The 27,997-nt window shown below is 36.8% G+C and overlaps 5 protein-coding genes and 1 pseudogene across 12 annotated transcripts; 1 reads left to right on the forward strand and 5 right to left on the reverse strand.

The window, feature by feature from the left end:
• Positions 1-1,706: 1,706 nt before the first annotated feature.
• Positions 1,707-3,482, reverse strand: LOC102629632 (zingipain-2-like; annotated as a pseudogene).
• Positions 3,483-7,454: 3,972 nt separating this feature from the next.
• LOC102610229 (pentatricopeptide repeat-containing protein At1g08070, chloroplastic-like) lies at positions 7,455-10,529 on the forward strand. The gene has a single exon (XM_025095298.2). It carries the CDS (start codon positions 7,965-7,967, stop codon positions 10,032-10,034), a length of 2,070 nt encoding a protein of 689 aa, XP_024951066.1. The 5' UTR covers positions 7,455-7,964; the 3' UTR covers positions 10,035-10,529.
• On the reverse strand, positions 10,174-11,433 carry LOC102610533 (chlorophyll a-b binding protein 151, chloroplastic). Its single transcript, XM_006469447.3, has 2 exons — positions 11,218-11,433; positions 10,174-10,972 (listed from the first exon to the last, which is right to left on the reverse strand). Exons 1-2 carry the CDS (start codon positions 11,361-11,363, stop codon positions 10,321-10,323), a joined length of 798 nt encoding a protein of 265 aa, XP_006469510.1. The 5' UTR covers positions 11,364-11,433; the 3' UTR covers positions 10,174-10,320.
• A 656-nt stretch (positions 11,434-12,089) lies between these two features.
• Positions 12,090-15,485, reverse strand: LOC107175731 (calcium-transporting ATPase 12, plasma membrane-type-like). Its single transcript, XM_015527462.1, has one exon. The coding sequence runs from the start codon at positions 15,483-15,485 to the stop codon at positions 12,090-12,092; it is 3,396 nt and encodes a 1,131-aa protein (XP_015382948.1).
• A 1,510-nt stretch (positions 15,486-16,995) lies between these two features.
• Positions 16,996-23,959, reverse strand: LOC102609623 (nuclear pore complex protein NUP133). Of its 7 annotated transcripts, none has more exons than XM_006469444.4 (9): positions 23,631-23,954; positions 22,974-23,098; positions 21,058-22,881; positions 20,110-20,801; positions 19,872-20,024; positions 19,061-19,397; positions 18,354-18,424; positions 17,527-18,090; positions 16,996-17,381 (listed from the first exon to the last, which is right to left on the reverse strand). In XM_006469444.4, the coding sequence occupies exons 1-8, from the start codon at positions 23,816-23,818 to the stop codon at positions 17,542-17,544; spliced, it is 3,939 nt and encodes a 1,312-aa protein (XP_006469507.1). In that variant the 5' UTR covers positions 23,819-23,954; the 3' UTR covers positions 16,996-17,381; positions 17,527-17,541. The 7 variants fall into 7 exon arrangements, 2 of the variants coding, with proteins under 2 accessions (XP_006469507.1, XP_052287834.1); XR_008050901.1 differs by lacking the exon at positions 16,996-17,381 and adding an exon at positions 18,876-18,965 and having other exon boundaries at positions 18,013-18,090; positions 23,631-23,959; XR_008050904.1 differs by lacking the exons at positions 16,996-17,381; positions 17,527-18,090 and adding exons at positions 18,513-18,585; positions 18,876-18,965 and having other exon boundaries at positions 18,353-18,424; positions 23,631-23,959.
• Positions 23,960-24,648: 689 nt separating this feature from the next.
• Positions 24,649-27,520, reverse strand: LOC102609355 (uncharacterized). Of its 2 annotated transcripts, XM_006469443.4 has the most exons (4): positions 27,335-27,520; positions 27,046-27,137; positions 25,505-25,697; positions 24,649-25,043 (listed from the first exon to the last, which is right to left on the reverse strand). In XM_006469443.4, the coding sequence occupies exons 2-4, from the start codon at positions 27,097-27,099 to the stop codon at positions 24,913-24,915; spliced, it is 378 nt and encodes a 125-aa protein (XP_006469506.1). In that variant the 5' UTR covers positions 27,100-27,137; positions 27,335-27,520; the 3' UTR covers positions 24,649-24,912. The 2 variants fall into 2 exon arrangements, with proteins under 2 accessions (XP_006469506.1, XP_015383022.1); XM_015527536.3 differs by lacking the exon at positions 27,335-27,520 and having other exon boundaries at positions 27,046-27,235.
• Positions 27,521-27,997: the final 477 nt, after the last annotated feature.

Consider the following 27,997-nt stretch of genomic DNA (forward strand, 5'->3'; position numbering starts at 1 on the left):
TCAGACATTACAATTAATATTTACAATCATACTATATAATCGGGACCACCATCATACATTGACACACTGAAGTATATGCCCAAATATTTTAAACCCTCTCTAATATTCGAGGGGTGCCTGCTCCACTCACATTCATAAGGGAGAGACTGTCTCTACTCAATTAATTGATAATTGAAGAAGAACTGAAATTAACCTCCATAATGCTTTTATAGAAGCTCGAACCCCTGCTCTCAACATTGTAAGTGTAAGGCTTCTCCCATTATACCAAAGGCCCATTGGTTAAAATGTCCATTGATACTTTTTTTTTTTTTTAGACTGATTAATCATCAGATTACTGCATTACACAGATATTTACAACAACTGTTTATTGTAGCAGAGGTATTACACTGATATTTACAATCAGATATACATGATTGGGACTTACATTATTACAATGAATTCTATGAAGTACATGCCCAATACAAATAACCCCTCACAGGAGAAGATGTCCATACTCCACTTGCATTTCGCAAGGAAGAAGGATATAAAGAACATTTAGCCCCCACAATACTTTTGTGGGGGCTAAAACCGCTGCCCTCACAATGCTTGTGAGGGCAGCAGCCCACCACTTCGGCCAAGGCCGAAGTGGCAAATGTCCATTGATACTAAATGCACGTAATTGGCACCAAGCGTAGCTGGTGATGTATCCTTGCTTACAAGCTACTAATAATAGATAGCCTTAGATCTCATAACACAAAAATTGGATAAGTTGGGCCATGATGAATGATATCGGTAGAGCACATCATTTTTTTTTTAAATAGGAAATTTACCTATTTAGTCAGTTTAATAAATTATTATCAAAATTAATTATAAAATAATTTTTTTTACTATAATAGCCACTTCCACCCATTTTTGACTAAATTATTATTACACCCGTTTTTTTTTTTTTAATTAAATTATCATTAAACAAACTTGATTGGTTGCAGGCGATGGAAGTCATCGACCGTGTTGGTTAATTACGGACGATGGCTTGTGAGTGATTGGAGCTATCGTCCGCGTTGGCTGCAAAATGATAATATTTCATTAGAATTCAAATAACAATAGTACGTACATGCGCGGAGATAGATTTGCGCACTTGAGGTATCAAAAGAAGGTGCCTTGATTTGTAGTTATACAAAATTAACAAATTTGAGCTTCATTTATAGTTATACAAAATTAACCGTAGTTAGTCTTTCTAACTGATCGTACTGGAACAAATCTACCGCAATGCCTAATCTATAGTGTCTAATTTTCCAGATTTGGAACACACAAACTATAATTCTAGAATTAGGACACTTAATTCACTAAAAAGCTCAACGAAAGCACATAACAACTATCACAGGCCATGGATGGGCACAAAATAGCCATCCTCACACCTAATGAGAGGAGGAAGAAGCTGAAACCAAACACTCACCCTCACACCTAAAAGAAAGAAGAAACGTGATCGTCGAGACAGGGAGAAGAGATCTCCTTCTTCAGGAGCTGGAGACTAGAGAGCAGAGGATTACTGTTTCACATTTTAGGCTTTTGGAGGATATTTCTTTTCTTAAATTTAATTAATTCGCCAATCGAACCTGGCACTCAATGGCTTCGATCGGCCAAGTAATCATCTAACCAAAAATACAACAGTAGCATTATGGGTTTCAACTCAAGCCACTGGACTTGAAAATACTTCAATAAAGTTAATATCGAAGCTTTACCATTATTACATTCAAATCATACAGTATTTTCAAAGCCTGAAAAACACTGAAACACTGGTCTAAAGCAAGCAAGCGATCAAAGAAGTTGCACACTTGCACTTAATTCCAGGTGACCAATCTAAGCTAGCTAATTGCAATAATATATAATTAAAAAAAAAAAAAGCAAGAAAAAAAAATCATAGAGGATACGCAGCATTGGCTGCAATATTGCAAAGACCTGATTGATCCACCAACACCTCTGAAGATCCTCATAGAACCTCCCTCACCCCAATTCGTTCCCCACCGATTCTTAACCAACCAATATGGGTGCTGCCCTTCAGCTTCCGTAGTTGTCCCATATCCAACGATCGTGACACCATGATTAGGAGTATTCCCACAAGGTCCCGTGAAAACACCCCCATGGTAGAAGTTAAACCAGGTGGCATCAATGGCGACCGACACCGGTTGCCTTGACACAGCTTCTTGCAGGCCCTCCTCGGTGGCCGGCTGCACGTATTGGTACCCCCTTATCGCGCCATATTTCCAGCTGGCACTGCTCCTCCACCCGTCACAGTAATAGTCTTGCCTTCCCTGATAGGGATACACACATTCGCTCGCAAGCCCCTAGTATTGCCTTATGTACTCGAAGGCATTTTCCATAAAATTTCTGGCGCACCCGTTTAGGGTGGAGCAGTCCACTAGTTGCTGCTCCGAAAGTGACACTAATTGCCCCGGTTCTGATCTTGTTCAGTCCTTCTACTGCCGCCACTGCTGTAAATGTCCAACAACAATCTGTGTACGAACAATATTTAGTCATGTTAATCAGACAAAATGCTCACAGAAACAATGATAAATGATACAAACACTAAAGTTTATAAGGAGAAATTAAATGAAATAAAAAAAATTAGATGACAAATGAGGTTAATTCGAGAAAACCTAAACCTCCAAATAAGTATCGGTTATTCGAAAAACCAATAAAACTCTCAATGACAGCTTTTATGTTGCCAAAATAATAAACTTATGATACTTTTTATTGAATAATATCAAGCTTTATATAATAAAGCTTATTTAGGATTACAACCTAAAAATTAGTAACACTAAGTATGTTCTCACATAATGCTCCACTAATTACATGTAGTTTCACAAAATAAGTGCAGCTACTTTTGACTAGTTCAAAATTAGCTAATACCATAAAATTAAAAAATTAAAATAGATAATTTTAATAGTTTGTATCATAAACCCTAACCCCGTCTAGTGTAGGCATTAACGAGGTACGTATGTATGTTTATTGAATTAATTCACTCACTACATGAGCCTTGATCTTTGACAGGAGTGACAGCGCCTCTTTCATTCCAATCAATGCTATCATAAAAAGACATTTTACTCGAGTTTAAGTTCTTGAACCAATTACTTCTGTTGCTGTGGGGATGATCAGCTGGAGGCGGCTTGTATGATGTATCCGGTGTAAGAGGCAAGAAATTCTTCACGAGTTAAGTCCGCAAATTTATTGAGTCTTAACTTGTACGTATGGTTATTATTAATGCCCTGCTCGCGGTTGAATTTCTCAACGAATTCGTGATTTTTCTTGAATATCTTAAACCGCATTTCCTTCTCCGCTTGGTCCTTGTAAGTGCGTGCAGATTCAACCATCCATTGCTCATGTTTTGCAGCAATATTGCCAGTTTTATGCGACGTGCGAGACATGACTTGATGAGATGCCCAAGTCACTATAATCATAGTCACAATCATCAGCGTGCTGAATGTTCTCTCAAACCTTGAAGACATACTTAATTTACTAATAAAAAAGGAAAATGAGTGTGACTGAATGTTGTTAAAATTTGTTAATTGCAAGTCATATTAACCGGTTATTTATTGAAAAACAGTGTGTTATCAAAAGGGTAAAAGCTCGTTTCATCTCTATATTTTAATAGTAGTATCCATTTAGTCTCTATTTTTTTTAAAATACCTCAAAACATACCTACCTTTAAATTATTGATATCCCTACTGTTACTTTTTGTTTCTTTTGACTTGTTTTTACAATATTACCCTCTTACAGTAATGTTTCTTTTTATAAAATTAATAAAAAGAAAAAAAATTAAATTATCAATTTAACCCCAAAAATAAAATAAAAACAAAAAGAATATATAATAATTTTTGTGAAAGCTTACATGTGTCCGAAAAAAATTTATTGTAAAAATAATTAAATTACCTTTTTTTTGGATATTAGTAATAAAAAATTAATATATTAATTCCGTAACAGTGTGTTACAAAAAAGTAACATATATTAATTTTGTTTCTATTTTATTTTTTGAGATTAAATTGATAATTTTTTTTTACTAATGTCCAAAAAAAATATTGTAAGAGGGTAATATTGTAAAAATAAAGTTAAAAGCAACAAAAAGTAAGAGGAAATGTGCTAATAATTTAATGTCGGAGATATTTTTAGATATTTTTAAAAATATAAAGACCGAACATGTACTAACTTTAAAATATAAGGACTAAATGAGATTTTATCCTTATCAAAATGTTAAACATTCAAATCAATGGAGTCTTTTGAGGATGAGATACAGACACCTGTGCTTAAAATTTAAATCCATTATCTTTCTCGATATCTTGTTGAATTGTCGTAGAATTTCAAATGTTTAAACTCATAGTTCACTCACAATTATCTAAACAAAGATTCGTCTTTTCTCTTAAAATTAAGTCTCTGATCTTTTTGATCACTCTCACATAAATCTTTGGAAAATCTCCACTAGAATAACACGTACATTAATCAAGTAAAGCTAAAACAACCCAAATACATAATACAAAAATGTGCATTAAAAGAAATAATCCAAAGACGTACAGACGACACAATTGAAAAAGCTAGAAATTATAAAATCATAGACACAAGTCCAATCCCATGCATTCCCTTAAACTACAATTACGGTGTCTTACTTCTGAGATTGGGAAATTGAAATCCAAAATCGAAATCATTCACAACATTTGCTACACAAAATGAGGGCGGGAATTGAGATCATAATTATGGGGCCCACCTTAATTTGAAAATGAGAAATGGGATCATGATTCTTAGTGCGGCTGGGAATCAATCTTCCATCTTCAAGCATGACAATTTTGCCCCGGGCGAAGTTATTTAAACTTTAAAAAATATTCTGAACACTCTTGCTTTAATAAAATAATTTATTTCAAAATTACCCATCATAAAAATTACCATTAAGGACAATTTGTTTATAAGCTAATATAACTTAATTACTTTAAACACTCATACAATACCCTCATTATTCAACATATATTCTTTCTTTTGTAACATCTTAAAAAATCTTCATTTGAACATGCAGCAAATCAATATTTTAAATTATTTTGAAGACAAAATATTTGTAAGCTATACATTTTTCAAGAAATAAAATAAACTGAAATTATTGTAAACGTGCTCATATTTGTTTTTTGTCTTTGATTTAAAAATAAATAAAATTGAAAGCCCTCTAAACCCACCTAGTCAGCATCTTCTTCTTCCTCCTTTTTGTGTCAGATGGTAATTTGTTTTTCAATTGTTATTAGGGTAGTTAAAGTCCATATCTCTTGATTTTAAAGAATTTGTAGATGCAAAAATTGATATGGAATACATTCTTTAATTAACAATAGCTAATAAGTAAAATTATTCTAAAAAGTTTGTTTAAAACTTGACTTAATTCTATTGTTGCAAGTTATGCTATAGTTCTTAAAAATTTTCGTTGAGTGTGTTGAATAATTTTATTGGTGTTTTGAGTAAATTAATTTAAATGATTTAAATAGAATTTTTTTTTTGGGAGAGTGCATAGAGTAAAAGTTAAATTCTCAAATTTAGTATAATAGAGTGTTTAGAGTAATTATAAGAGGACAAATTGTCCTACCCTTTTTGTTAGCCTATATGACTATAGATATTGATTTTGATGATAACAAACCACATGTGTTAATTAAGCAAAGATTTATGAATTGTGCTTTTACAATAAGAAAATAATGTTATGGACTTAAAGTATTTTGGACTAAAATGAAAGTATTTTAAAACCTTTGATATTGTTTTAAAATTTCGGATTTGGACCTATTTGAAACTATTTAAATATTTTAGGTCATTCTATAATTTCACGTAGTTTGGGTGAAATCATAATTTCAGAAAGTTTTGGGATTGACAAAGCATTACTTAAAAAATTCTGAAATTGGACCTATTTGAAAGTTTTCATAACGTTTTAGGCCATAATATAGTTTTATAAAGTTTTGAGATCAAACTGTAAATTTAAAAAATATTTCATTGTAGCAGTTACTGTAGCAGGCGGCTAACCGGATCCTGACAAACAGTAGACCGGATTCGGGCAGAATGTTTCTGGAACTTAAACGGCTAACTGGATTTCACAAGCGGCATACCGGATATTCAGAAATTCAAAATTGTGGCTATAACGGTAACATTAAGCGGCTAACCGGATGTCTATAAATGGTAAGCCGGTTATGACCAAAATGTGCATAACGGCTAGTTTTTGAGCTCAAACTATATAAACTCAAATCCAATTCATTTTCAAGCTCTCCAACAAGCAAAAACAAAAAGCACACAAGATATCTTGAGCTCTCAATTCGCAAATTACAAAAACATTGAATCATCTCTTGTTCTTCATTTTTGAATATCTACTCTTTGAGTGAGTTTTATTGTAACTTTCATTTCTTCATCTTAATTATAAGAGTTTGAGTGTGTGAGACACTTGAGTATGTGAGACACTTGAGTGAAGAGATTGGGAGATAATCTCTTTATTGTAAAGGTTATGTTAATAAAATATGTGGGTCCCACATAATTTGGAAATAAGGAATGAAAATTTCATTCCCATGGGGGGGTTGTGAATGAAAATGAGGGAATGAGAATTGAATATCTATTTACTTTTGTATCCCTCTAATTTTTTCATATTTTCCAAATTACCCTCATTTAAATCAAAATTAATTTTAGTATTTTAAATGCCATTAATAATAATAATAATAATAATTATTATTATTATTAAATTTTATTATTTTAGTTATTATTAATTATTTTTATTAATATTATCATTATTAACAATAAAAATAATGATAAAATAATAATTAATAAAAATAATTAATTTATCATTATTAACAATATTATCATTATTGTTATTGTTATTATTATTTTTATTAATAATAATTAATTATTATTAATAAAAATAATAACAACAATAATTAATAATAACTAAAATAACAAAGTTAATAAAATTTAATAATAATAAATGTTAATAATGATAATATTAATAAAATTAATATTAACAATAATTAATAATAACTAAAATAATAAAGTTAATAAAATTTAATAATAATAAAATTTAATAATAATAGTAATAATAAAAACAATAATAATAATAATATTAATAATAATAAATTAATTATTTTTATTAATTATTAATACTATGGGTATTTGGATAAATTGATTCTCATTCACATTCTTCGTTCCCATTTATTTTGCCAAGTAAACATATCAATGGCATTCAAGCACATTTCCATTTCTATTTATGTTTGTCAATTAAACATTAAAATCTCATTCTTATTTTCATTCCTCATTCCCATTTCAGTCAATTTCTATTCCACGCAATTCTCATTCTACGAAGTAAACACACCGCAAGTGTTAAACAAAGACCATCCGAAATCAAATCGGCATACTAAAATTAATTTACAGACTGCAGATATTGTGAATCTTGAGCTATATGAGTTGATTCAAATAGTCACCAACAACGCACTGGCCAGCGCTAATAATATTAATTAACAAATTCTCTTCCCACAACTGCGCAGATTTTCGAATTCTCAACCTTTTATTATTCCATTTCAATTCCTTTATCATACCCTCCAAAGAAAATTCCGAATTAGATTAAGTTAGTGTGAGCTTATCCATTTGGTTTATGCACTCTTGGAATGGAAATCTATTTTCCGAAAGATCTTGCTTGGCTTTCATGCTTTGGTGGGTCTTCGAGATCCTTTCGAGGATCTATATTGTGTTGAAGACATCTATTTTTTGTAACTAATTTTTTAAAAAGGCAGAGCTGGATAAAATTTAAATTTCTAATTCTCACCAAGATTAGAACTCATTGCCAATCAAACATAACTGTTAGAAAACTACTCCATTGGACCCTATAAACTGTATAAATGTGAATCTCTAAACTACTGTTAGTATCTGTGTTCTGAGACTCTGATAGATCTCATTGTACTTGCTCCGCAGCTCCTACGCTGCGCAAAGAGCGCGCGCCCATGCAAACGCAAACGCTGCAACACTCATCGCCAATTCATGCTCTCCAGAAGCATTTACCCTCTCGTCTTCACTGGAATATTCTCAAATTCTCAAGCACTCACAAAGAAACCCAACAACTCCACGCCCTTTCCGTCAAGACCAACCTCATTTATCACTCCGGAATCTCTTCTCGCCTTCTCTCTCTTTACGTCGACCCTCATATCAATAACCTTCACTATGCTCGATCCATTTTTGATCGAGTTCTTCAACATCCCTCGTTGGTTCTCTACAACCTTCTCATCAAGTGCTACGTCTTTAACCAACGATCCCACGAAGCTTTAACTCTGTTTTGTGATTTGCTTCATCGGTTTTTGTTGCCTGATAATTTCACTTTGCCTTGTGTGATCAAGGGTGCTGCTAGATTAGGTGCTATTAAAGAAGGGAAGCAAATTCATGGGTTAGTTTTCAAACTTGGGTTTGGGTTTGATAAGTTTGTGTTGAGTAGTTTGGTTAGTATGTATGCTAAATTTGGTGAGATTGACCTGGGGAGGAGAGTTTTTGACGTGTTGGATGATAAGGATTTGGTGTCCTGGAATTGTTTGATCGACGGGTATGTAAAAAAGGGTGAGGTCGAGGTTGCGATGAAGCTGTTTGATGAAATGCCTGAGAGGGATTTGTTTTCTTGGACTTGTTTGGTTGATGGGTTTTCTAAATGTGGGAAAGTTGAGATTGCTAGAGAGATTTTTTATAGGATGCCAAATAGGAACTTGGTTTCATGGAATGCGATGATTAATGGGTATATGAAGGCAGGGGATGTTGATTCAGCATGTGAATTGTTTAATGACATGGAAATTAGGGATTTAATCACTTGGAATTCGATGATAGCTGGTTATGAGTTGAATGGAAGGTTTATGGAGGCTTTGGAATTCTTTGAGACCATGTTAAGAGGTGATGTTTTGCCTAATGATGCTACGTTAGTTAGTGCTCTCTCGGCCGTTGCTGGATTAGCTGTTCTTAATAAAGGAAGATGGATGCATTCTTACATTGTTAAAAATGGATTTGTTGTAGACGGTGTGCTTGGTACATTGTTGATACAAATGTATTCCAAGTGCGGGAGCATAGAAAGTGCTCTCACAGTTTTTCGAGCTATTTCCAAGAAGAAGGTAGGACATTGGACTGCGATGATTGTAGGCTTGGGAATGCATGGGATGGCTACACAAGCTCTTTACCTATTTAATAAAATGTGTAGAATGGGAATGAAGCCTATTGCTATAACCTTTATTGGGGTTTTGAATGCTTGTAGTCATGCAGGTTTGGTCAATGATGGTCACCGGTATTTTAATATGATGATCAATGATTATGGAATTGAGCCAACAATTGAACACTATGGTTGCTTGGTGGACATTTTATGTCGAACTGGATATCTTGAAGAGGCAAAAAGTACCATTGGGAGTATGCCTATGAGACCAAACTTTGTCATTTGGATGAGTTTACTTAGTGGAGCAAGGAACCATGGAAATAAGGATATTGGTGAATATGCGGCTAACAATTTGATTAAGGTAGCTCCAGACACTATTGGATGCTATGTTGTCCTTTCTAATATATATGCTGCAGCTGGTCAGTGGGACAAAGTTTCAGAGGTCAGAGAAATGATGAAGAAGAGAGGATTCAGAAAAGACCCTGGTTCCAGTTCCATTGAGCATAGAGGTGTGCTTCATGAGTTTGTTGTGGGTGATAAGTCTCATCCCCAAACAGATGAGATACATTCCAAGTTGAGTGAAATGAGAAACAAATTGAAAGCTGCAGGGCATGTTCCAGACACGACTCAAGTTCTATTGTGTATTGAAGATCAAAAGGAGAAGGAAGCAGAATTGGAAAACCATAGTGAGAGGTTGGCTATTGCATTTGGTCTTATTAATGTCAAATCCAGAAGTCCTATTCGCATAGTGAAGAACCTTCGTGTTTGCAATGATTGTCATTCTGTAACAAAACTCCTTTCTGGTATTTATAATCGTGAAATTATTGTAAGAGATAATAGCCGTTTCCATCATTTCAAAAATGGATCTTGCTCCTGCAAGGACTTTTGGTGAGTCTCTGGTGTCTTCTCAAGTATGAAGACTCTGATTAATTTGTTTTAGCATGCATTTAGTCTAAAGATGTTTCAGTTTCCAGTTGTCTCCGAAGTATCAATCAACACTTTAAATTCTAAATCAACTTCTGAAATTCTGATGGAAATAAAAGATCAGGAGCATAGCATTTCTAATGGTAACATTACAGAGCTACTAGTAAGTCCATGACAGAGTTTTCCACAAAAGCACATACGATAGATAGAATAATGTTACAGATGAAACAGACACCATCAAGTCATGAGTTTCTTCACTTTCCGGGAACAAAGTTAGTGGCATAAGCCCAGGCATTGTTGGCCACAGGATCAGCAATGTGGTCGTAGAGGTTCTCAATTGGACCCTTCCCAGTGACAATAGCCTGAACAAAGAATCCAAACATGGAGAACATAGCCAGACGGCCATTCTTGAGCTCCTTGACCTTCAACTCAGCAAATTGATCGGGGTCATCAGCCAAACCAAGTGGGTCAAAAGCACCACCAGGGTAAAGTGGGTCAAGTCCTTCACCAAGAGGACCGCCACCAATTCTGTATCCTTCAACAAAACCCATGAGCACAACCTGGCAGGCCCAGATAGCCAAAATGCTCTGAGCATGAATGAGGTTGGGGTTGCCAAGATAGTCAAGGCCACCTTCAGAGAAGATTTGAGCGCCAGCCTTGAACCAAACTGCTTCGCCGAACTTCACTCCATTCTTGGAGAGGATTTCAGGGAAGACGCAGCCAAGAGCTCCAAGCATTGCCCATCTGCTGTGGATCACCTCTAGCTCACGGTTCTTAGCAAATGTCTCGGGGTCTGCTGATAAACCAGCGGTATCCCAGCCATAGTCACCAGGGAACTCACCAGTCAAGTATGATGGTGTTTGCTCAGAGAATGGTCCCAAGTACTTTGGGCGGTCTGGGCCGTACCTGTTTGTCGATTACAGGTTTCTTTGATCAGATACTTGAGACTGCTTACGCTAGAATTACAATTTTTCTTGCGCCTAGAGCTTTTTGTTTTAAATTGAAGTTATGTCTGATCTCTTTATTTATTTTTACATAAGCTGAAAACTAATGGCATATCGGTAACCAAAATCAAACATGCATGCCACGCTTGATAAAGAAGCAATAACACAAGCAAGCTTAGCAACTAAGAATGTGTAAAATGTAGTTACCAGATGCTCTGGGGAGTGGATTTGACAGTCCTCCTCATGGTGATACGGCCACCGTCAGCAACTCCAACCTTGCGGACAAACTCATTGGATTGCCTCAAGGCGGTCTGGCCAGCAAATGCTGATTGTTGGATAGCAGAGGTTGCCATATGTTCTTATGCGAAAGCTTTTCCTTTTGTTGCTGAAGCTTCTTTTCGCACTCTGAATATGTTTAGGAGCTTAGTGTGAGATGGGTTATATCGGAAATGGGGAGATGTTGTGGATTAGGAAATCTACACGTCAGCAGCATCTAATTGGTTGTGGTAATGGATGTGGATTTCCATGTAGATTTTTTCTGATTATAAAGAGGTTGGATTTATGCCACGTGGGATTTGAAAGATCTTGTGGGCGCCATGTCTTCAACAGAGAATAGTGGCCACAAGATAATCGTATGTAAAATTGGCTGGTAGCTCAATGCCAGAAAATTGATCCATTGAAAAATCTGGTGTGTCCTTTAACTTATCACATAATTTTTCAACATATCTAGGTTTTTTAAATATTAGCTCATAAATTCAAAGGATGAGATAATTATTGAGTACTTTCAAAGCCATTCAATAGTACATCTCTTTGCATATCTTACGTTTCCCATATGTTACTGAAGTCCAAATGGGAATTGCTTAATATGGAAAGAGCCAGTAGCATCATTGGAATAAACAAAAAATTTATTACTGTTTATTTATTTACAACGTCGAGAAAGCCCAACTAGCTAGGAAAGGCAGGCTTCTCCGATACATGATCAATGAAGTGGGACTATTAACATAGCAGCATCAAACAAGACGATGATTCTGGTTTACTTTCAAGGCTATGTGGCCTCTTCTACTCTGTTCTGCTATAACCTAGCGAAAAGTGAAGGAATTATCTGGGTTGTAATAGTGAGATATAGAGATGTAAAGGAACATTGAAAAGGGGATACTCAGAAACGAAACATATGGCCGATGCTGCTGCCTCCTTGAGAACTCTAGCCTTAAAATACCAGACAAGGACCGGTCTAAGAATGAATCTGCAATGAAGTTTACAGCACGATGAATACCCCATGGCAGTACAGCTAAAATGAAACAGATGCCCCACTGCATCCCATTCAACCTCTGGTAACCAGCTAGGCTTGTTGCAAACTCAACCACCAGTACTTGCGCAGCTATAACAATCAGGAAAACCATGAGAACGTTAAATTTTTTTAGGACAACTGGTAGCACCGCCTTCTTTAGTAGGCGCATGGCATCGAACTGATTGAAAACCTGGCAGAGTGTGAAGCTATTGAAGGTCATTGCTTTTCGAATGTCTCTGTTCATGCCAGGGATGACCTGCCCTGCAAACTGAAAGATCAGGAAGACACCAACCTGGCATAGAACTTGAACTGCTGTGTGTTTCCACATCACTTTGTCAAGAAGTGACTTGGTCCTCCTAGCCGGTGGATTGGTGACGGGTTCCTGGTCTTTGAACTCCATTCTCATAATGAGGCCACCCAGCATATACATAATGCTGTATACCCAAATCAACTGAATTGATGTTATAGGGGATTCCTCCAAAATCAATGTTGTGACCAAGGTTATAAGCAAGCCAGAGGCACATCCAGTCAGCTGAAGTTTAGTGAACTTCTGAATGTTGCAGTAAGCACACCTGCCTAGCTTCAAAATTGGAAGCAATGAACCAACAGCTGATATTACAATGTCAGAGCACTCTCTGGCCATTTCAGTGCACTTATTCTCCTCAGTGATCCCTACATCGGCTTCTTTTAAAGCTGGAGTATCTCTGGTTGATGACCCTCCAAAGAAGGCAACAACATGACCTTTTTCTTTCACGCTCTGAACAAGAAGAAGCTTGTCATCAGCTAGGCAACTGCCCATTAAAGTCATTGAATCCAATTTGGCCATCCTTTCAGTGGAATTCAGTTCTCGGAATTGTTCACCTTCAAGTGCTATATCATTAGACTCCGGCCTAAAATTTCCAAGTTCGCATGCTACTTCTGTGACTGCTAAAAGTTCATCCTCTGACACCAATATTATTCGTACACCAGCATTTCTGAGAGCTTCAACTGTTGATTTGATCTCTTCTCTCAGACCCGCCAATGCCAGCAAGTGTAACCCATTTTCTTTAATTTCCGAAACCTCTGTTTGACCACAAGCAAATGCTATGGGTCTGAGACCACTGTCCTCCATATCTTTGATCAATTTCTGAAATCTTCTTTTCTCACCTTTGATTTCAAAACTTTTCCCCTCGCTATCATAGTAGTATGAACACATGTTCAGTATTGTTGATGCAGTTCCACTCCAGTGCATATGCATAATTTTATCTTCATCACCACCATTAATCTTCACCAGAACCCCACAAACTTTGTTATTAGAGCTCAATTTTCTATGCTCTAGGACGGAAAGATTCTGATCCACAAACTCCACATTCAAACTCCTTGATTTTGCCCAAGAAACCAGCCAATCGGTCGTTGGCCAGAGAGAAATCTCAGGCACAAGTACCGATGCTCCAATTCCTCGCTCAAGAGCTTGAAGAACTGCTTGGTTGATTTCAGAGGCCACATCATTGTTCACATCCTTTTCACCAATACAAAATTTGCTAACATCTACACGGTTACACACGAGACCACCAGTCACATCAATGCAGATAACTGAAGCAATACCCATCGTGGCACCGGCTGATAAATTCTGAGGTTTTGCATGATGATTTATCAACAGTTTGTCATTCCAGAAAAAGAGGGAAACTGTAATCACAAACGGCATGCCATGCTGTACTGCTATCGCTACCACAGTAAGGGCGCTTACCAAAATGCTAATTTTTCCTTGAGGTTTTAACAAAAACCTCTCAAAGATCTTCATCACCGTCCCCACCGAAACATTTCCCTTCAGTTCAGGCAATTCATGATCATCGCCACTGTGTTTCCTCCACAATAAGCGTATAAGTGCCACAAGAGCAATTAGCACAGTGACAGCAAGAGAAAGATTCTCCATATAAGCGTTGGGTTTTTCCGTCTGAGCTTCTAGCAGCGTCTTCTCGTTAGGATCCTGGCTCACTGATCTCAGCACCTGGCCAGATGCTATGTTCCCCCCAACTGATATCAGGAGCATAGTACCATGCCCCTCCATCACCTTTGAACCAGAGAACAGGAAGGGGTTTCGATCAGGATCAATTTCGGAGTTTAGCACATCATCCAACATTAAACCATCGCTGTTCACAACCAAGCCATCACCAGGAACTCGATCCCCCTTCGCCAACCGCACTACATCGCCCTTTAGCAGATTGGATACGGCAATGAGTTGTTCTCTCCCGCTTCTTACAACTTTCACTTCCAATTTGTTTTTCTCCTCCCATTGCTTCTTCTCCAGCTTTCTTGCTCGGCGAAAATTGGTTACTGCCGGAAAAGTAAGAAGCACAAAAACTGCAATCAGTATAGCAGCCCCATCATGCCACCCGTCTTTAGGCCCCTGCTCTATGGTTCCGGTGACAAATGACAGGGCAGCCGCAACTAACAGGAGGAGAATGTTGAAATTGTTGCTAGCCTTGAGTAAGAACAAGAAAAACTCTCTTGCATGATTTGGTTTGATTGTGTTCCAAATCTGCGGCTGTGGCAATTGGTCACCCTGGATTCCATGCTCCAAGTGGGAACCAAAGGCTGACGCAACTTTTTCAGGACCACCAATTTCCTTAAGCAAATTCAGGTTCCTCGCTTTCACAATCCGGTCAAGAAGGTCAGGAAGTATCCGGTCTTCACTCTTTTCTTCCTCCACAATCTCGGACGGAATGTCAATGGCATGTCGAGATTGAGTGGACAGGTTTCTACAGAGTCCCTGTTCAACAGATGATGTTGGCACAGGAGCATAACTTGTAGTCGAACTTGAAGCTCCTTGATCCTTGAAAGATCTTCTGGAAAAACTGTTGCAGGCTTTTGAGACAACGTTGATGAAGCCATTTTCGGGAACGGCACTGTCAGTGTTTGAGGGTTCCTGCTGCAGAGAATCTGAGTCGTTTTCTTGATTTACAAGTAGGGGTGATGAAGACGTTGGTGATGGCAGTAAATCTTGTCCGGGGAAACAAGTTGTTTTCTTCAGAGAAACAATAATGCCCACAGTTATGCTCCGGCGCCAGAGACGGGCATACTTGTGAGACGGGGAGGTAGAACTGGTGGTGGTTGCGGTAGTGGTGGCGGAGGCAGTGACGAGCAAGCCAGCGCCGAGAGCATTGCCATTGCTGTCACAACTTTGATTGTTGGTGTTTGTGCGAAACATGTTTTTTAATCCAAGCAGCTGCGGAGGGAGTAAAAGAGACAAAACGAGAACCAGAAACAGAAACTACCAAGAGTCCAATTCAAGTTTCAGCCAATGATGGTTGAGTCGAGTGATTTGACAGCTTCACGAATTTTTCTTTTCACTTATGGAGAAAGGCTGGAAAAGTCTGATGATTGGCAAGAAAAAAAAAAGGTTTCCTTTTTTAGTGAAGCGAGCAGCGACGAGGAGAAGCACCTGCATTATGCTAATTATTGAAAGAAGCTAGGTTCTTTCTAGAACTGAAAGCAGAAGATACATTGAAAGGCAGTTGAAGTTACCAAGTAACAACTGATGTGTTAAAAGCACTTGCCCGCAAATGCTTTTTCAATCAAAATATAAGGCACGGAATTGTTGGGCGTTAATAGATGTTATCTATATAGCCGGCCTCCCTTCCGCGTACGTCGCACATGCCGCGTTTTTTGATAAGAGCAGAACGTAAGAATTTAATCTTAATGCAATGACGTCTGATTTTTTTGGATTAAGATTGATTAGAAAAAAAAAAAAAAAAATTCATATTGTAATGAGGCTTAACATTAGGCTTACGTTAAATTTTATAGGGTATTTTAGTTTTAGGCACCAAAAGTCTAGCAAGTTGCAAGAGAGAAGAGATGACCCGCCTCGGCTCTTAAAACGCTTTTGCGTCAACAGCTACACTTTTTCCACAACGTGGGCGCGTATACGCTTAGCAAGTAATAATAGCCAGGTAATTCTTGAGGGGGAAAAATGGTACAAAAAGGGACTTTGAAAACCAAAAAAAAAAGTCGTATTCATGCGTACAAAACTACAAATGAACCCCTTTAGCCTCGTACGGTGCGGTGAAATCAATACACAATACTCATGCCACTAACAACTTTTCCTTTCCCATGTCCTATTTAGATTAATTAATGGAAAGTGTTCTAGAAAAGAAAAATGCTCAAGGTCAAAAGACACACCTAGCTACCAAATGCGGCCTTTCGCAAGCTTGAAAATACAAATTCAAGGTTAAACCGACGCGGTTTAGTCATAGCTAGTGAATACTGGTTTGGTTTTTATTTTGGCTTAAGAATTTACTTAGTGCTTATATTTTAAAGAATAACTCAAAACATTCCTATAATTAAATATATCATATTCTTACCCTTATTTTTTTTCTTTTATAATAATACATTTCCAATAATATTATTGATATTAATTAATTTATCTATAAAAAAATTAATTAACAAATTAACTAATAATTATTTATTAACAAATTAACCAATAAACATCAATGTGAAAGAACTAATGTTTTTTTAAACATGTGCAATAATCTTACTAGTAATTATTTTATAAAAAATTCATTTACAAAATTAATTCTAAAAATAAATTAATAATATAAAAAAATTATACAATTTTTTATGTTACTTTTAAAGTTAATTTGATAAATTATCATTTTTTTCTTTTTATCAACAACCCAAAAATATTTTTGCAACAACATTACTATAAAAGAAAATAAAAATAAAGGATAAAGGTGTAGTACATTAACAACAAGAATGTCATAAGCTATTTTTTTTCAAATCTAAAAATTAAACGAACACTTAACTCAAAATATAAGAACTAAACAAGCATTCACCCGTTATAGTTTAGCACTATTGCATCTAGGGCCTAAACAACGCTCTGCATCTCGGTCTCAATTTAGATAGTATATCAATCCGGACACAATTTTGATTTCTTGATTTCTTTTTGTACATCATATCCATATTTTTGATACGTAGGAATGCGCACACTGGATAAAGACTCCATAGGTAAACTACACAATTAAAAATGAAGCGCACCTGCTGTGACGAGACAGTCTTTAAATCTGTCATGGTCAAATTTGAAGTCCTGCTGTAAAGTTATCATCATCTGTGAGAGGATCAGTTGGGTTAATTCACCATTATAGAAAATATTTACAAGTCTCTAAGACGGCAAAACATGCTGAGCTACTAAATCTCAGCACAATTTTACAAGTTTTAACAAGAGTAATATAGGAAAACTGGTGAGTGTGTACCATTCAAAATCAATGTTATTCCATTGGGGAAGGACTGTCATCAACTTTGACATCATCCTGTACACTGCCTAGCATGACAGCGGTCAGCATTAGCTTGCCAGCAAATGGAAAATCCTTATGCTGCTTCAATATCGCTTCTACAGAAGAACTTGAATCATTCAAAATCTGATCCTCTGAGTCTCCTTCTCGCAGTGGCAACACTTCTTCAAATCCTTCGTCAATAGTTTCTGCATTGGGTCCATAACACCTATTTGATGCTTGGAACAGCAATGTGTCTCTCAGTTGTTGCAATGTTTCCTCATCACTCCATCCTTCGTCTATTGATGCTTGGTAAAGTTGGCCCCAGTCATCCTGATTTGCAGCATTCTTCCAGCAATCCTCCAGAAGGTGTCTATGGCTCTTTCGAAATGATGAGCTTGTCCATGCAAACACATCAAAAGCCAGCAGCGAAAGCTCAGGGTTTTCACTTTTAAGGCAGAGCTCGACTAATTCCTCTGGGCGAAGGAGTGGTCCTCCAACATATTGCTTCACTTCATCAGCAGCCACAACTTTCATGATTTCTTCCTGCAAGAGATAAAGAAGTTGGGACTTACGGCGAACAAACATGCTGATAAAATAAATAGGGAAGCAAAAACTTTTAACAGATGCGTGTCAGGAAAAACTAGCAGAGGATTGAAATGGATTTCAGTGTTTCTCCATGAACAGTAGTTGTAGAAAAGAACTACGGACAAAACAGTGATTTTGAAAATAAACCATGAAAAGTGAATTGTATTCAACAACATGCCAATATTCATTAAATGTCCTTAGATCAAAAGTTTGCATCAGACCTGCAATTTTAAAATTTTCAAATCAGCTTCGATGCGGTTTACTTTTGCTCCAGAATCAGCATCCTTACCCGCTGGCATTTACAAAAGGATTAGTAAGATAAACACAAAATTGGTAACAAATTGCCGATGTAGACACAAAAGAAAAGAAAGTTATCTTACAAGCAAAAACAGCATATGAAAATGGATGGAATAATAATATTAATTGCTGAAATCTTTCAACCATCTCCCTGGCCTAGAAGTAGATTGTCAATTTGTAATAAAGAGGATTGTTTTATCCTGCAGGTCCAATTCTCAATAGATGCAATAGCAGTTATTTGTAGAGTTGGTGGTCAAAAATCAGATTGTTTATGATATTTACAGCCCAATAGTACATATAGAGCTACCATACCTGGTGCTACAGGCAGTTTAAAAAAAGTAAGCATAGAGGTTAAGTCTTTGTGTGGTCACTAGAGTAGTGCCACTGATTTCAGCCTATTATTCAGTTAAAACTTACACCCGTTCATGTTTGAGACAGAGATGGACCTTGGTTTCTTGAACAGTTACATACTGATGCAATCGAGCCTTTCCTCCCGCACTCACATCAAACTTGCTTAACGATATGTACAAAATGGCCTCACATTTAAGAAATTTAAAACTTGATCAATTTAACCAAAATAGAACAAGATGAGGCCAACATATACATACAGAGAATTAAAGAGTAGTCTTACCAGCGATGACAGCTATCTTTGCAAGGTTCAACAGGCGCTTTCTGTCCGCCAATGTTGGTTCATGAATCACATGGTCAGCGGCTTCCCCATCTTCAGCTGATGAAATAGAGCTCTCATTTTCAGAGAGAGCTAAAACATGAAGAGTTTCTGATGCTGAGGAAAACTGATGAAGAAACATTTCATGAAGCCAAAGAAGATGACGGTGATACTTCAGAAAAACAGATAGCTCTTCTTGGAACTCCTCACCAAGCCTTAAAATCTTGGAAAATTGCCTCTTCTCATATAGTTCTTTAAATACAAACTGACAGAAGCCTCCCTTAGGCCCCATGCTCTCATGCTGTGTAATAAATCATTTACGTTATAACCACATAAGCCTCGATTAAGATAAGGAAACACCAAAGTTAAAACTTGCATCAATGATATCTACAAAGTAAAGAAAAGGAAATATAAACTGACACAGTTGTGTAAGGTTTGCTGATATGACAACCAAAACAATAAGAAAAGACAATATTTACAAAGTACGTAGTTCTGCACATGTATCAATGCATGAAAACCTATAAGAATGAGAAAATATCCATCCGCCATATGATACCATCCAAACTCCAACACATGATACCAAGTTCACTTACATATTATTAATTATTTTTAAGAAGTAGAGGGCAACTTCTTAACAGATAATCATGCCATAAATCATGGACAAATGATAGATGAGAAAATTTCTCTTTCTCACACAAGAACGATCACTGCAGATGCTCTAGAAAATGGACTAAAAGAAATAGAAAGCATGCAAGAGTGAACAAACACATCATACCATAAGATTTCTCAGCATTTCTGAATCATTAAGGTCACAACATATTTTCCACATAGTTTTGTAGCCTTCATGCCGTTTTGCAATAGACAGCAAACTTGAAGAAAGCTTTCTGAGCATTTCTACATCTTTATCTTCAACAATTTCATCCAAATCCTGGAAAAACAATCAGTTTAAGAATGCATAAATATCCACCAGCAGGTTTAAAACAAGGAAAAAAATGACCTGAAAATGTGTTGACCTGGTAACGAAATCCCAAAGAGCCTCTGACTTGTTGATAAAGGGAGTCAAGAAGTGAATCCCGTCTATTCCAATACTCATTCAACAGACCTTTGTGCTCTTCTCCACGCTCAACTGTTGCTGTGATAGCCCCACTATATGCTTCCAGTAAAACTTCACAGAGTGCTTCTAGATGAGCACACACATCTGATTTTGCAGACATATCAAGTCCAGGACTTTCGTTTAGCAGCTGGAGAATGAAAGCAGCAATGCTCCACAGCCCATTACGTACAACATATTGAGAAGACCAAGGTGTTAAACCTTCAGGTGGTGGATACCACATGCGATGCTCATTTCTATAGTGCATGGCCGTGCGAACTATAGTAACACATACATTTGAGAGTTCACATGTTCTCTGGATCTGAACCCCATGTGGCTGTTCTACACTAATTACATACTGCAGTTGTTTGTCTAAGCAATAAAATACCTCTTCAAGATCAGAAACCTTACTGTAGAAGACTTCAGCATTGTCTCTGTCCATCAGAAGCACAGTATTACGGCGAGCTCTTTCACCAACTACTTGAATAAGATCCCACAGGGCACCTGAAATTTGAATCTCTGTACGGTTCTGGCTAATCATACTTTGCAGTTCCCTGAGTTGAATCATTCCAGCAAGCTTTTCACCATGCTCCAAGATGATTTGCAAAGAATGTCCTGTTAGCACGAAAAACAAATTTACTCATCTTGAAACACCTTAAGTTTTTTTTCCCCTAAAAAAAAGTGTAATCATGCAATGTCATGAATTGTTACATGTTCTGCAAGAAATTTAAGGGGACGCAGATGGAAGATCTCTTCCATTTTCACAAAATAACAGTAACAAGATTTCATGCTCTGACACACTTCATGTAAGGTGGGAAAAAAAATTCCAAATCTGAATAAGCACTGCAAGTCAAATGGCAGTAGATCGTACTCTGTCTAGCACATAACTCCTCATGACACTTGGACAAAGCTAGAAACTGCAGAAACTTTTCATGCTTCTGCTGCTTATCCTTGAGCTGACTGGATACCATTGACAAAATCTCAGCACCTCTAGTTGTTGTCCAGTGTTTAGCCAAGGTGGCCACAATGGCTTTGCTAGTCCGGACAAAAACACTTGTTTCTCCATCTCTTTCAAATGCCCCAGAGTTTTGAAGCTTTTCAAATGAACCATCAACCTGCCCAGATAACAGAAAATCATGAAAAAGATGACCAAGTAAGGCCTCTGATTCTTCATCTTGGGCTGATCGACGTGCAACCCCAGTTGAAACAGCCTTTTGTCTATCTCTAGCATCCCAAGCATCAGAGCTAACTCTTCTAGGACCTGCCAACATAAAGTTTCTTCTCTCTTCAGGTACTGATCCTTCATTGGAGCTTCCTTTCCGTGACAAGCTTCGCTCAGGTGGTTCAACTCCACCAATTACAACAGCCTTTTCTGGTATTGCCCATATTCCCGCTTTCTCGGTTAGCACAACCCATGCACCATCTTCACCATCATCTGATGAAGGAAGAACTGAAGCATCAAGAACTTTTCCGGCATCATAAGGCAGGTCAAACTGATATAGTCGAGTAGAGTTCCTATAATAATGCGAGACTGTTGCTGTTCCGTCACCAGAAAGTATGATTGCTGATCCTGGAGGCTTTCCCCCGACCCTAAGCCTCATTGAGAATAAGAAGTCCTCCTCTTCTACTCTTGCCTTTGGAATTATCACTTGGATAGGAGCTTTTTTCTCTAAGACTCTTTCATGAATATCAGAGTAGATGTTTACCCCAGATTTATATTGCATGGCCAGCAGAGAATACTGTGTGTAACTTGAACTGCTGACACGATCCTTACAGAAAGTGGCAACAAGAATCGTAATCACTTTACCGTGATTGTCTACTTGCACATCCAGAGGCCAGATTCTCTTCTGACCAGCCAAATCCTTTTTTATACCCAAATCACCATCGGTGCCAACGATTTCATGAGACCAGAGCTTTGACACATTCAAGTCAGGGAAAAGTTTAATATTGAAGCACTGTATCTCATGATCAGTCAGCAACAAGAACTGCCAGTTGGGTTCCTTAGAAGAAGACAGAGAGTAACCCCAGGTTAGTGACCTTGGATAACCCTTGCTCCCTGCAAGTTGCCCACCATCACTGCTCTGAGATGATGCACCAGCCAACTCATGATATACTTTGCTACGGTGGATACCAGCAGGGCTGCAGTAAAACAGCCAAAGCTCACCACTTGAACTACTTGTTAGGGCAACACAAGACTGTTGAGTACCAGGAACCGCAGAAGCAATCATGGAGTTAAAAGTACCTGATACAATCAAACTACTCCTGACCCTGTTCCCATGCCACTGACCATTAGGGGTAGTCTTCCCATCAACAGGCGAAGAAGTAACCTCTGATTCATCAGATGATACAAGACTGATAACCGGATTATTTACACTTTCACGAATATTAGGCCAGAATACAAGAGCTCCGGTTTTTTGGTTACACAATACAATTCCAGCAGAGTTCCAATGTCGTGCAACTTTATTTGTTGGCACTGAGGTGCTATCCCAATTAACAACACTAAGCAACCAATGACTACCATGATAAGAATTTCTACCAGTATGTCCCTGATCCAAAACATTCGAAGGGATCTCCAGAGCAACGCAATTGTTTAACGCTGCAGACGACAAGTAATTCCAAATAAAGAGTCTGCTTCCACAGATAATCCAGGAAAGACACATTTCCCTATCTATTCCACCAGATATACAAGCATCACCTGCCAAAAAAGAAATTAAAAGAGTTTGTAATAATCTTCTCCAAATAAATAGTAGCAAAGAGAGACTTGTCACTGGAGCCAATTGAACTGACCAGGAATGTGCTTGCGAAGAATGCTGGTCTGTTCATCACGAACGACTTGGGGAAACTCTCCAATAAATACAGGCTTAATAGGATCTACCACATCGCCTTTCTCACTTTTGCCTGCAGGTGGAATTCTAGGGACCAAAAAAGAAAATGAAAAAAAAAAAAAAACATCACAAAGTATTAAAAACTAGCCCCAAAACATATGTTACACCAGAGATATGTTAGGAACTGAGGTTTTGTCACTTTTAATCCACAACTCCTGTAGAACGAAATCACTAACTATCAAATATAAGTAGGTGCTTGCCAACTAAAAACATATAAATGTTTACCAAACACTTTCAACTGATAGAAGCTAAGTAGAAATACAACAGTTACAAACATAACATTTAACTGTCCTAAGCTTAGGCTTAAAGTTGTGACAGTATTTAGCAAAATGTTTATTGGTTGGCTATCCCCGCTTATACTTGACGGTTAGTGATTTCATTCCACAACAACTTCATTAAAAGTTGCATCACCTCAGACAATCGTATAAACAATAAATGGTACGAACATTAACTAACATTACTCGGAAATTTAGCATAAAAAATAACGAAACGGAAAATTAAAATTGAAACAAAAATGGGAGCAATTTACATTTCTAGTGGTGAAATGCAATGACGATACCTGGCGAGAACAGATAAGCGTGGAGCCCAAGGAGCAGGAGTGCCGGTGCTGGGCCGGTTGGCGATCGAAGTGATGTCGTGTTGAGATTTACGATTCTCGGCGAGTGGAGTTACCGGTGAATGTGAATCCACTTGATTTCGCTCTTTTCGCCGGCTCAAATTTGCTCTCTTTGTTCCTGGAGAGAACATTTTATTATTTTATTATTGTTATTATTATTATTTTTTGGCTTCTTGAGGTTTAGGGTTTATGTGTTGTTTTGCCAGTGAGTAGTAAGCACGACAGCACGAGCCAGCCACTGACTCTGAATGCGAATAGCGAAGTGGGAGGAAATTTGAATTGCATTTGATTGTGAGAGAGAGAGAGAGAGAGAGTAGAGATCCACTGAGATCGAGCTCAGGCGATGAGTGGTGGATTGCACTTTTAAGCCCAAGCCTTAGCCGCTCGATTAAATGTGGATCTTATGTAATTAGCTTTAAACGCCTCTTTTTTTTTTCTTTTTCTTTTTTCTCTCTTCCTTTTTAAAGCTTTCTTGTACGTTGTAGGACTTAAAAAATAATCGAATTTTGCTCATCACAGTTAATGAATGAATAATGATCATTTACTTTCTGGGAATCAAATATATATTTTTAATTTTATAAATACAAATATACAATTGTTATTTTAGGGGGTGAAAAAAAAGGGCTTTGGAAATTTATTTCAAGCCTACTAAAAACGATAGAAACAGCGTACACTTTTTTGCGGTCAAATTTCTGGAGATAAGAAAAAGCATCAAATTGATTTCCTGAAACATGTTGTGGCCAGCGGCATCATAAACATTCCCTTTACAGCAACATGAAATATATGACGCTACTTCAAAGATAGAGTAGAAGTACTTGTTATTATTTTGAATCCGGAAAATACTACATATCATGAGCCCTAAACAAATGACAAAATTAATCTCAGTCAAGCAGCTGATAAAAATATTTCATGAGAGGAAAGTACAAGCTATAACCGTTCTGCATGTGAATTTCTTCACGAGTGATCCAAACTATTAGCATTTCTTTATATGACATTGATTGTATTTTGCTCACAGATATGAGACAATTGATACAACCACCAAATCAACGAGACCAGAACATATAAAAGGGCTTTTGTATTCGTGCTTTAAGTAAGAGAGTTCTCCAAAGAAGAACTATAGACAACACCTTGCCAGATTTAAGACAAACATTGAGTTTTTGTTTCCTACTCTGTTTCCTAAACAAAAACAAAACTAGATATACATACACATAAGGCAGATTTTGTATCATGGTTCCAGCTTCAAGGAAACAACTCGCGACTGTCTGTTTCGCTTTGCCACCTTCACAAATACTACAGAGAGGCAAGACGGAGCCCACCAAGGCCGGCGAACTTTTTGCTCCCCTTTTAGACAAGCCACTAAAAATGTATTTGGGTGTCAACAATGATAATGTAAAATGCCCAAAATACAATAACAAATGAGAGAAAAGCTATCTAGTTAACAAGTACACAAGATGATAGTCTTCTGCGCAAACAAACATGATCAAAACATTAAAATTTATAGAAGAAAGTATGGCACTACTCTCTCCAATATCGCATAAATCCAACTTCATTTCATTCAAGAAAGGCAATCTTTTTCTCAACTATTCTCTATCATTTGTTCAAACAGCTTGAATTGATATGAACATATTTTATAAATTACTTGTTACCAATGTAATGACCATAAGACTCATCACTAGCCAAAAATAGCCCCTATTTCAAATAATCTAATATGCAAGTTGATTAAACATTCTCTCAAACATAATGTTAACTTCATATGCATAATTGGCCAGAACTTTTTCCACAGGAAGAAAGACAGAGAGAGAGAGAGAGAGGGCAACCTTTTATTCGTCTGAGTTCCTTACACAATGTAATGAAGTCGCCCCACTTCATATGGCACCGTCTTATAAACCGAAGAATCTGTTCAGTCGTGAACATTGACATGCCCTCCAAGTATTCACCATTGACACCATTCTCTTTGAAGATCTGACGATAGCCACCCAGATTTATCTCTTCCAACCATAAACCAACATCCTGAAAAGACAGCAAGGTCAATGCATGAGGCATGTCATTAAACCAAATATTCACACTTTTTTGTTTTCTTCCATAAACCAAAAAGGTCAATGCATCAAAAAGTCTTTTCATCAGCACAAAGTAAATGTATTCGAGTAATTTCAATAAGTTAGGTTTCCAAGTCCATTCCCACTATTAATGCTCGTCAAATTATTTCATGTAATTCTTTCTTCAAAAGACAGGCTGCTAAGTAATGATAATTGTTATTTCCATGTTTAATCACACCATGTCCTTAGCACCCGGAGAACTTATGAACAAGGCAAATCACAATTTTGTCCATCATTAATAAAATCCATGCTATGAGCACATAAATACGACCAATCAAGCAGATAACATTAGCCTTCTCTGTTCTCCTTTAAGAATTGTCCTGTCCACAAGTAATAAATTCCATATATCCTACAATTGACCAGTAATGGGTGACATAATATCTTAAGACTGGTTTTATGATCGTATCTAGCTAAACAAGAGCCCTAAAGCATCTTAAAAGTACCATCAAGAACTGTTTCTTACCTTAATACTCAAATACATCGCCAGAAGATTCAAGACTACCTTATAAACATAACCGTATACTGGTACTCGTAACAGAATCTCTTTGCAGTAGCTGTTATAGTGCGACCAAAACTTCCCTCCCAGGCATGCAGTACTCTCTCACAAACAAAAGATTGCTAAGATGAATATATTCTGTGACCAAACTTCACAACTTGTGTTGCATATTTCGTAACAAAGGATAATTGAAACTGAACTCAGACCCAGATGATATCTGAGCAGGAAAGAAATGATTTGACACAACTACCCACCCTTTCTTCTCGAATTGCATAGCCTCACACACACACAAACCTTCTACACTTATCGCATTTCTTGATCATCCTCATCATTAGCATTCAACAATTTAAACCACAAGCAAAAAGCCATTGTTACCAAGAGAGACTCAAATCATCAACCAATACACAGGCGATCATTTCTACCCAAACCAGCAAAAATCGTCCTTCACTAGACAGTCAATTTAGGATAAGAAAACCCAATATCTTCCGTCAAAAGCCCGCTGCTAAAATTTTTTTTTTCCCCAATTAATTTTTTTACTCAACCAATAATCAACTCACCAATTCATTTAAAACTGACAGCCCAGTCAATATCGCACTTCCTATTTCACAAATTCAATAATTACCAAATGAAAAAAAAAAAAAAACAACTGGACAAACAGATAAATGGCATCAGACGAGATCCAATTCAACAAAAGGAGATCCAAAATAATTAAGCAAACGATTTCGAATTAAAAAGAACAAAAATCAAAAGAGAGAATGAAGTTTACCTCAACAGTCCAGATAAAGAAATCAAGGGGCTCAGGTGGCTTCTCTTTGCTCATAATTCTTTAAAAACAATCCCTCTAGACAAAATTTTTACCTATCATTTACAGAACAGAATATCAAAAGCAAAAATTTCGGATTCGCAAAAGGAGATTTATTAGGGCCACAGTTACAGATCCCAAAATAAATAAATACTATACCCTTTTTAGTTTTTTTAATTCATTATTACAATAAATAAATAAATATATATATATATATATAAATTAAAAAGAGAGAGAAAATCACGGAACCCACCGTATACGAAGGTTTAGAAATTTAGCGGTTGTGTTGGAATTTCTTCATTTGAAATTGAATTGAAAATTTGCCAATTTTTTTTAAAAACAAAAAAAAAGAAGCAAGCAAAGCAAATGCGGGTGAAAATGCTCTCTCTCTCTCACACACACACACACACACACACAGACAGAAGCTTGGCTTTTAGTTTTACTTCTGCCCACACACACTTTGTGTTTTATTATTATTATTATTATTAGTTGAAAGAAAATTATTTTAATGTAAATGGGACCCTTTATTTTTGGCTTTTTTTGGTTGTATTGTTTGTTTATATTATTAGTGTGCGAATTAGGTTTTGCTTTTATTTATTTATTTATTTATTTATGGCCGTCGTTATTTTAAAAGTACTAATTACAATCGAAATTCATCATCACATTGTGAAACCGATAATAGTTTGTTATAATTTTATTTTGGATGGGAATTTGACCAAAAGTCGTCACGCATGGATTTGAATAATGCGATGGCCTCAACGAAGCTCTTTGTCAAATTTGTATGCATCCGACTAATTTGCCCGCCACTGACACTTTAGGTCTAATGGTGACTCTACCACTCACATTGGTAAAAAAAATTTCCGAAAAATATAATTTTATAAAAAAAATAATTAATAATAAAACTCTCGATACATAT

This window comes from Citrus sinensis, chromosome 2 (assembly GCF_022201045.2).
Source record: "Citrus sinensis cultivar Valencia sweet orange chromosome 2, DVS_A1.0, whole genome shotgun sequence".
NCBI classification, from domain to species: domain Eukaryota; kingdom Viridiplantae; phylum Streptophyta; class Magnoliopsida; order Sapindales; family Rutaceae; genus Citrus; species Citrus sinensis.

What these genes read in the sequence shown, in the direction of transcription:
- LOC102610229 (XM_025095298.2), top strand. Translation starts at nt 7,965, where the DNA reads ATGCAAACGCAAACGCTGCAACACTCATCGCCAATTCATGCTCTCCAG.
- LOC102610533 (XM_006469447.3), bottom strand. Translation starts at nt 11,363, where the DNA reads ATGGCAACCTCTGCTATCCAACAATCAGCATTTGCTGGCCAGACCGCC. An exon ending in TCCACTCCCCAGAGCATCTG is followed by an intron (nt 10,973 to 11,217) that starts GTAACTACATTT and finishes ATCGACAAACAG; the next exon opens with GTACGGCCCAGACCGCCCAA.
- LOC107175731 (XM_015527462.1), bottom strand. Translation starts at nt 15,485, where the DNA reads ATGTTTCGCACAAACACCAACAATCAAAGTTGTGACAGCAATGGCAAT.
- LOC102609623 (XM_052431874.1), bottom strand. Translation starts at nt 23,818, where the DNA reads ATGTTCTCTCCAGGAACAAAGAGAGCAAATTTGAGCCGGCGAAAAGAG. An exon ending in CTTTGGGATTTCGTTACCAG is followed by an intron (nt 20,025 to 20,109) that starts GTCAACACATTT and finishes TTGTTTTTCCAG; the next exon opens with GATTTGGATGAAATTGTTGA. An exon ending in AAATGCTGAGAAATCTTATG is followed by an intron (nt 19,398 to 19,871) that starts GTATGATGTGTT and finishes TTTATTACACAG; the next exon opens with CATGAGAGCATGGGGCCTAA.
- LOC102609355 (XM_006469443.4), bottom strand. Translation starts at nt 27,099, where the DNA reads ATGAGCAAAGAGAAGCCACCTGAGCCCCTTGATTTCTTTATCTGGACT. An exon ending in TCTTTATCTGGACTGTTGAG is followed by an intron (nt 25,698 to 27,045) that starts GTAAACTTCATT and finishes CTGTCTTTTCAG; the next exon opens with GATGTTGGTTTATGGTTGGA. An exon ending in GGAACTCAGACGAATAAAAG is followed by an intron (nt 25,044 to 25,504) that starts GTTGCCCTCTCT and finishes ATACATTTTTAG; the next exon opens with TGGCTTGTCTAAAAGGGGAG.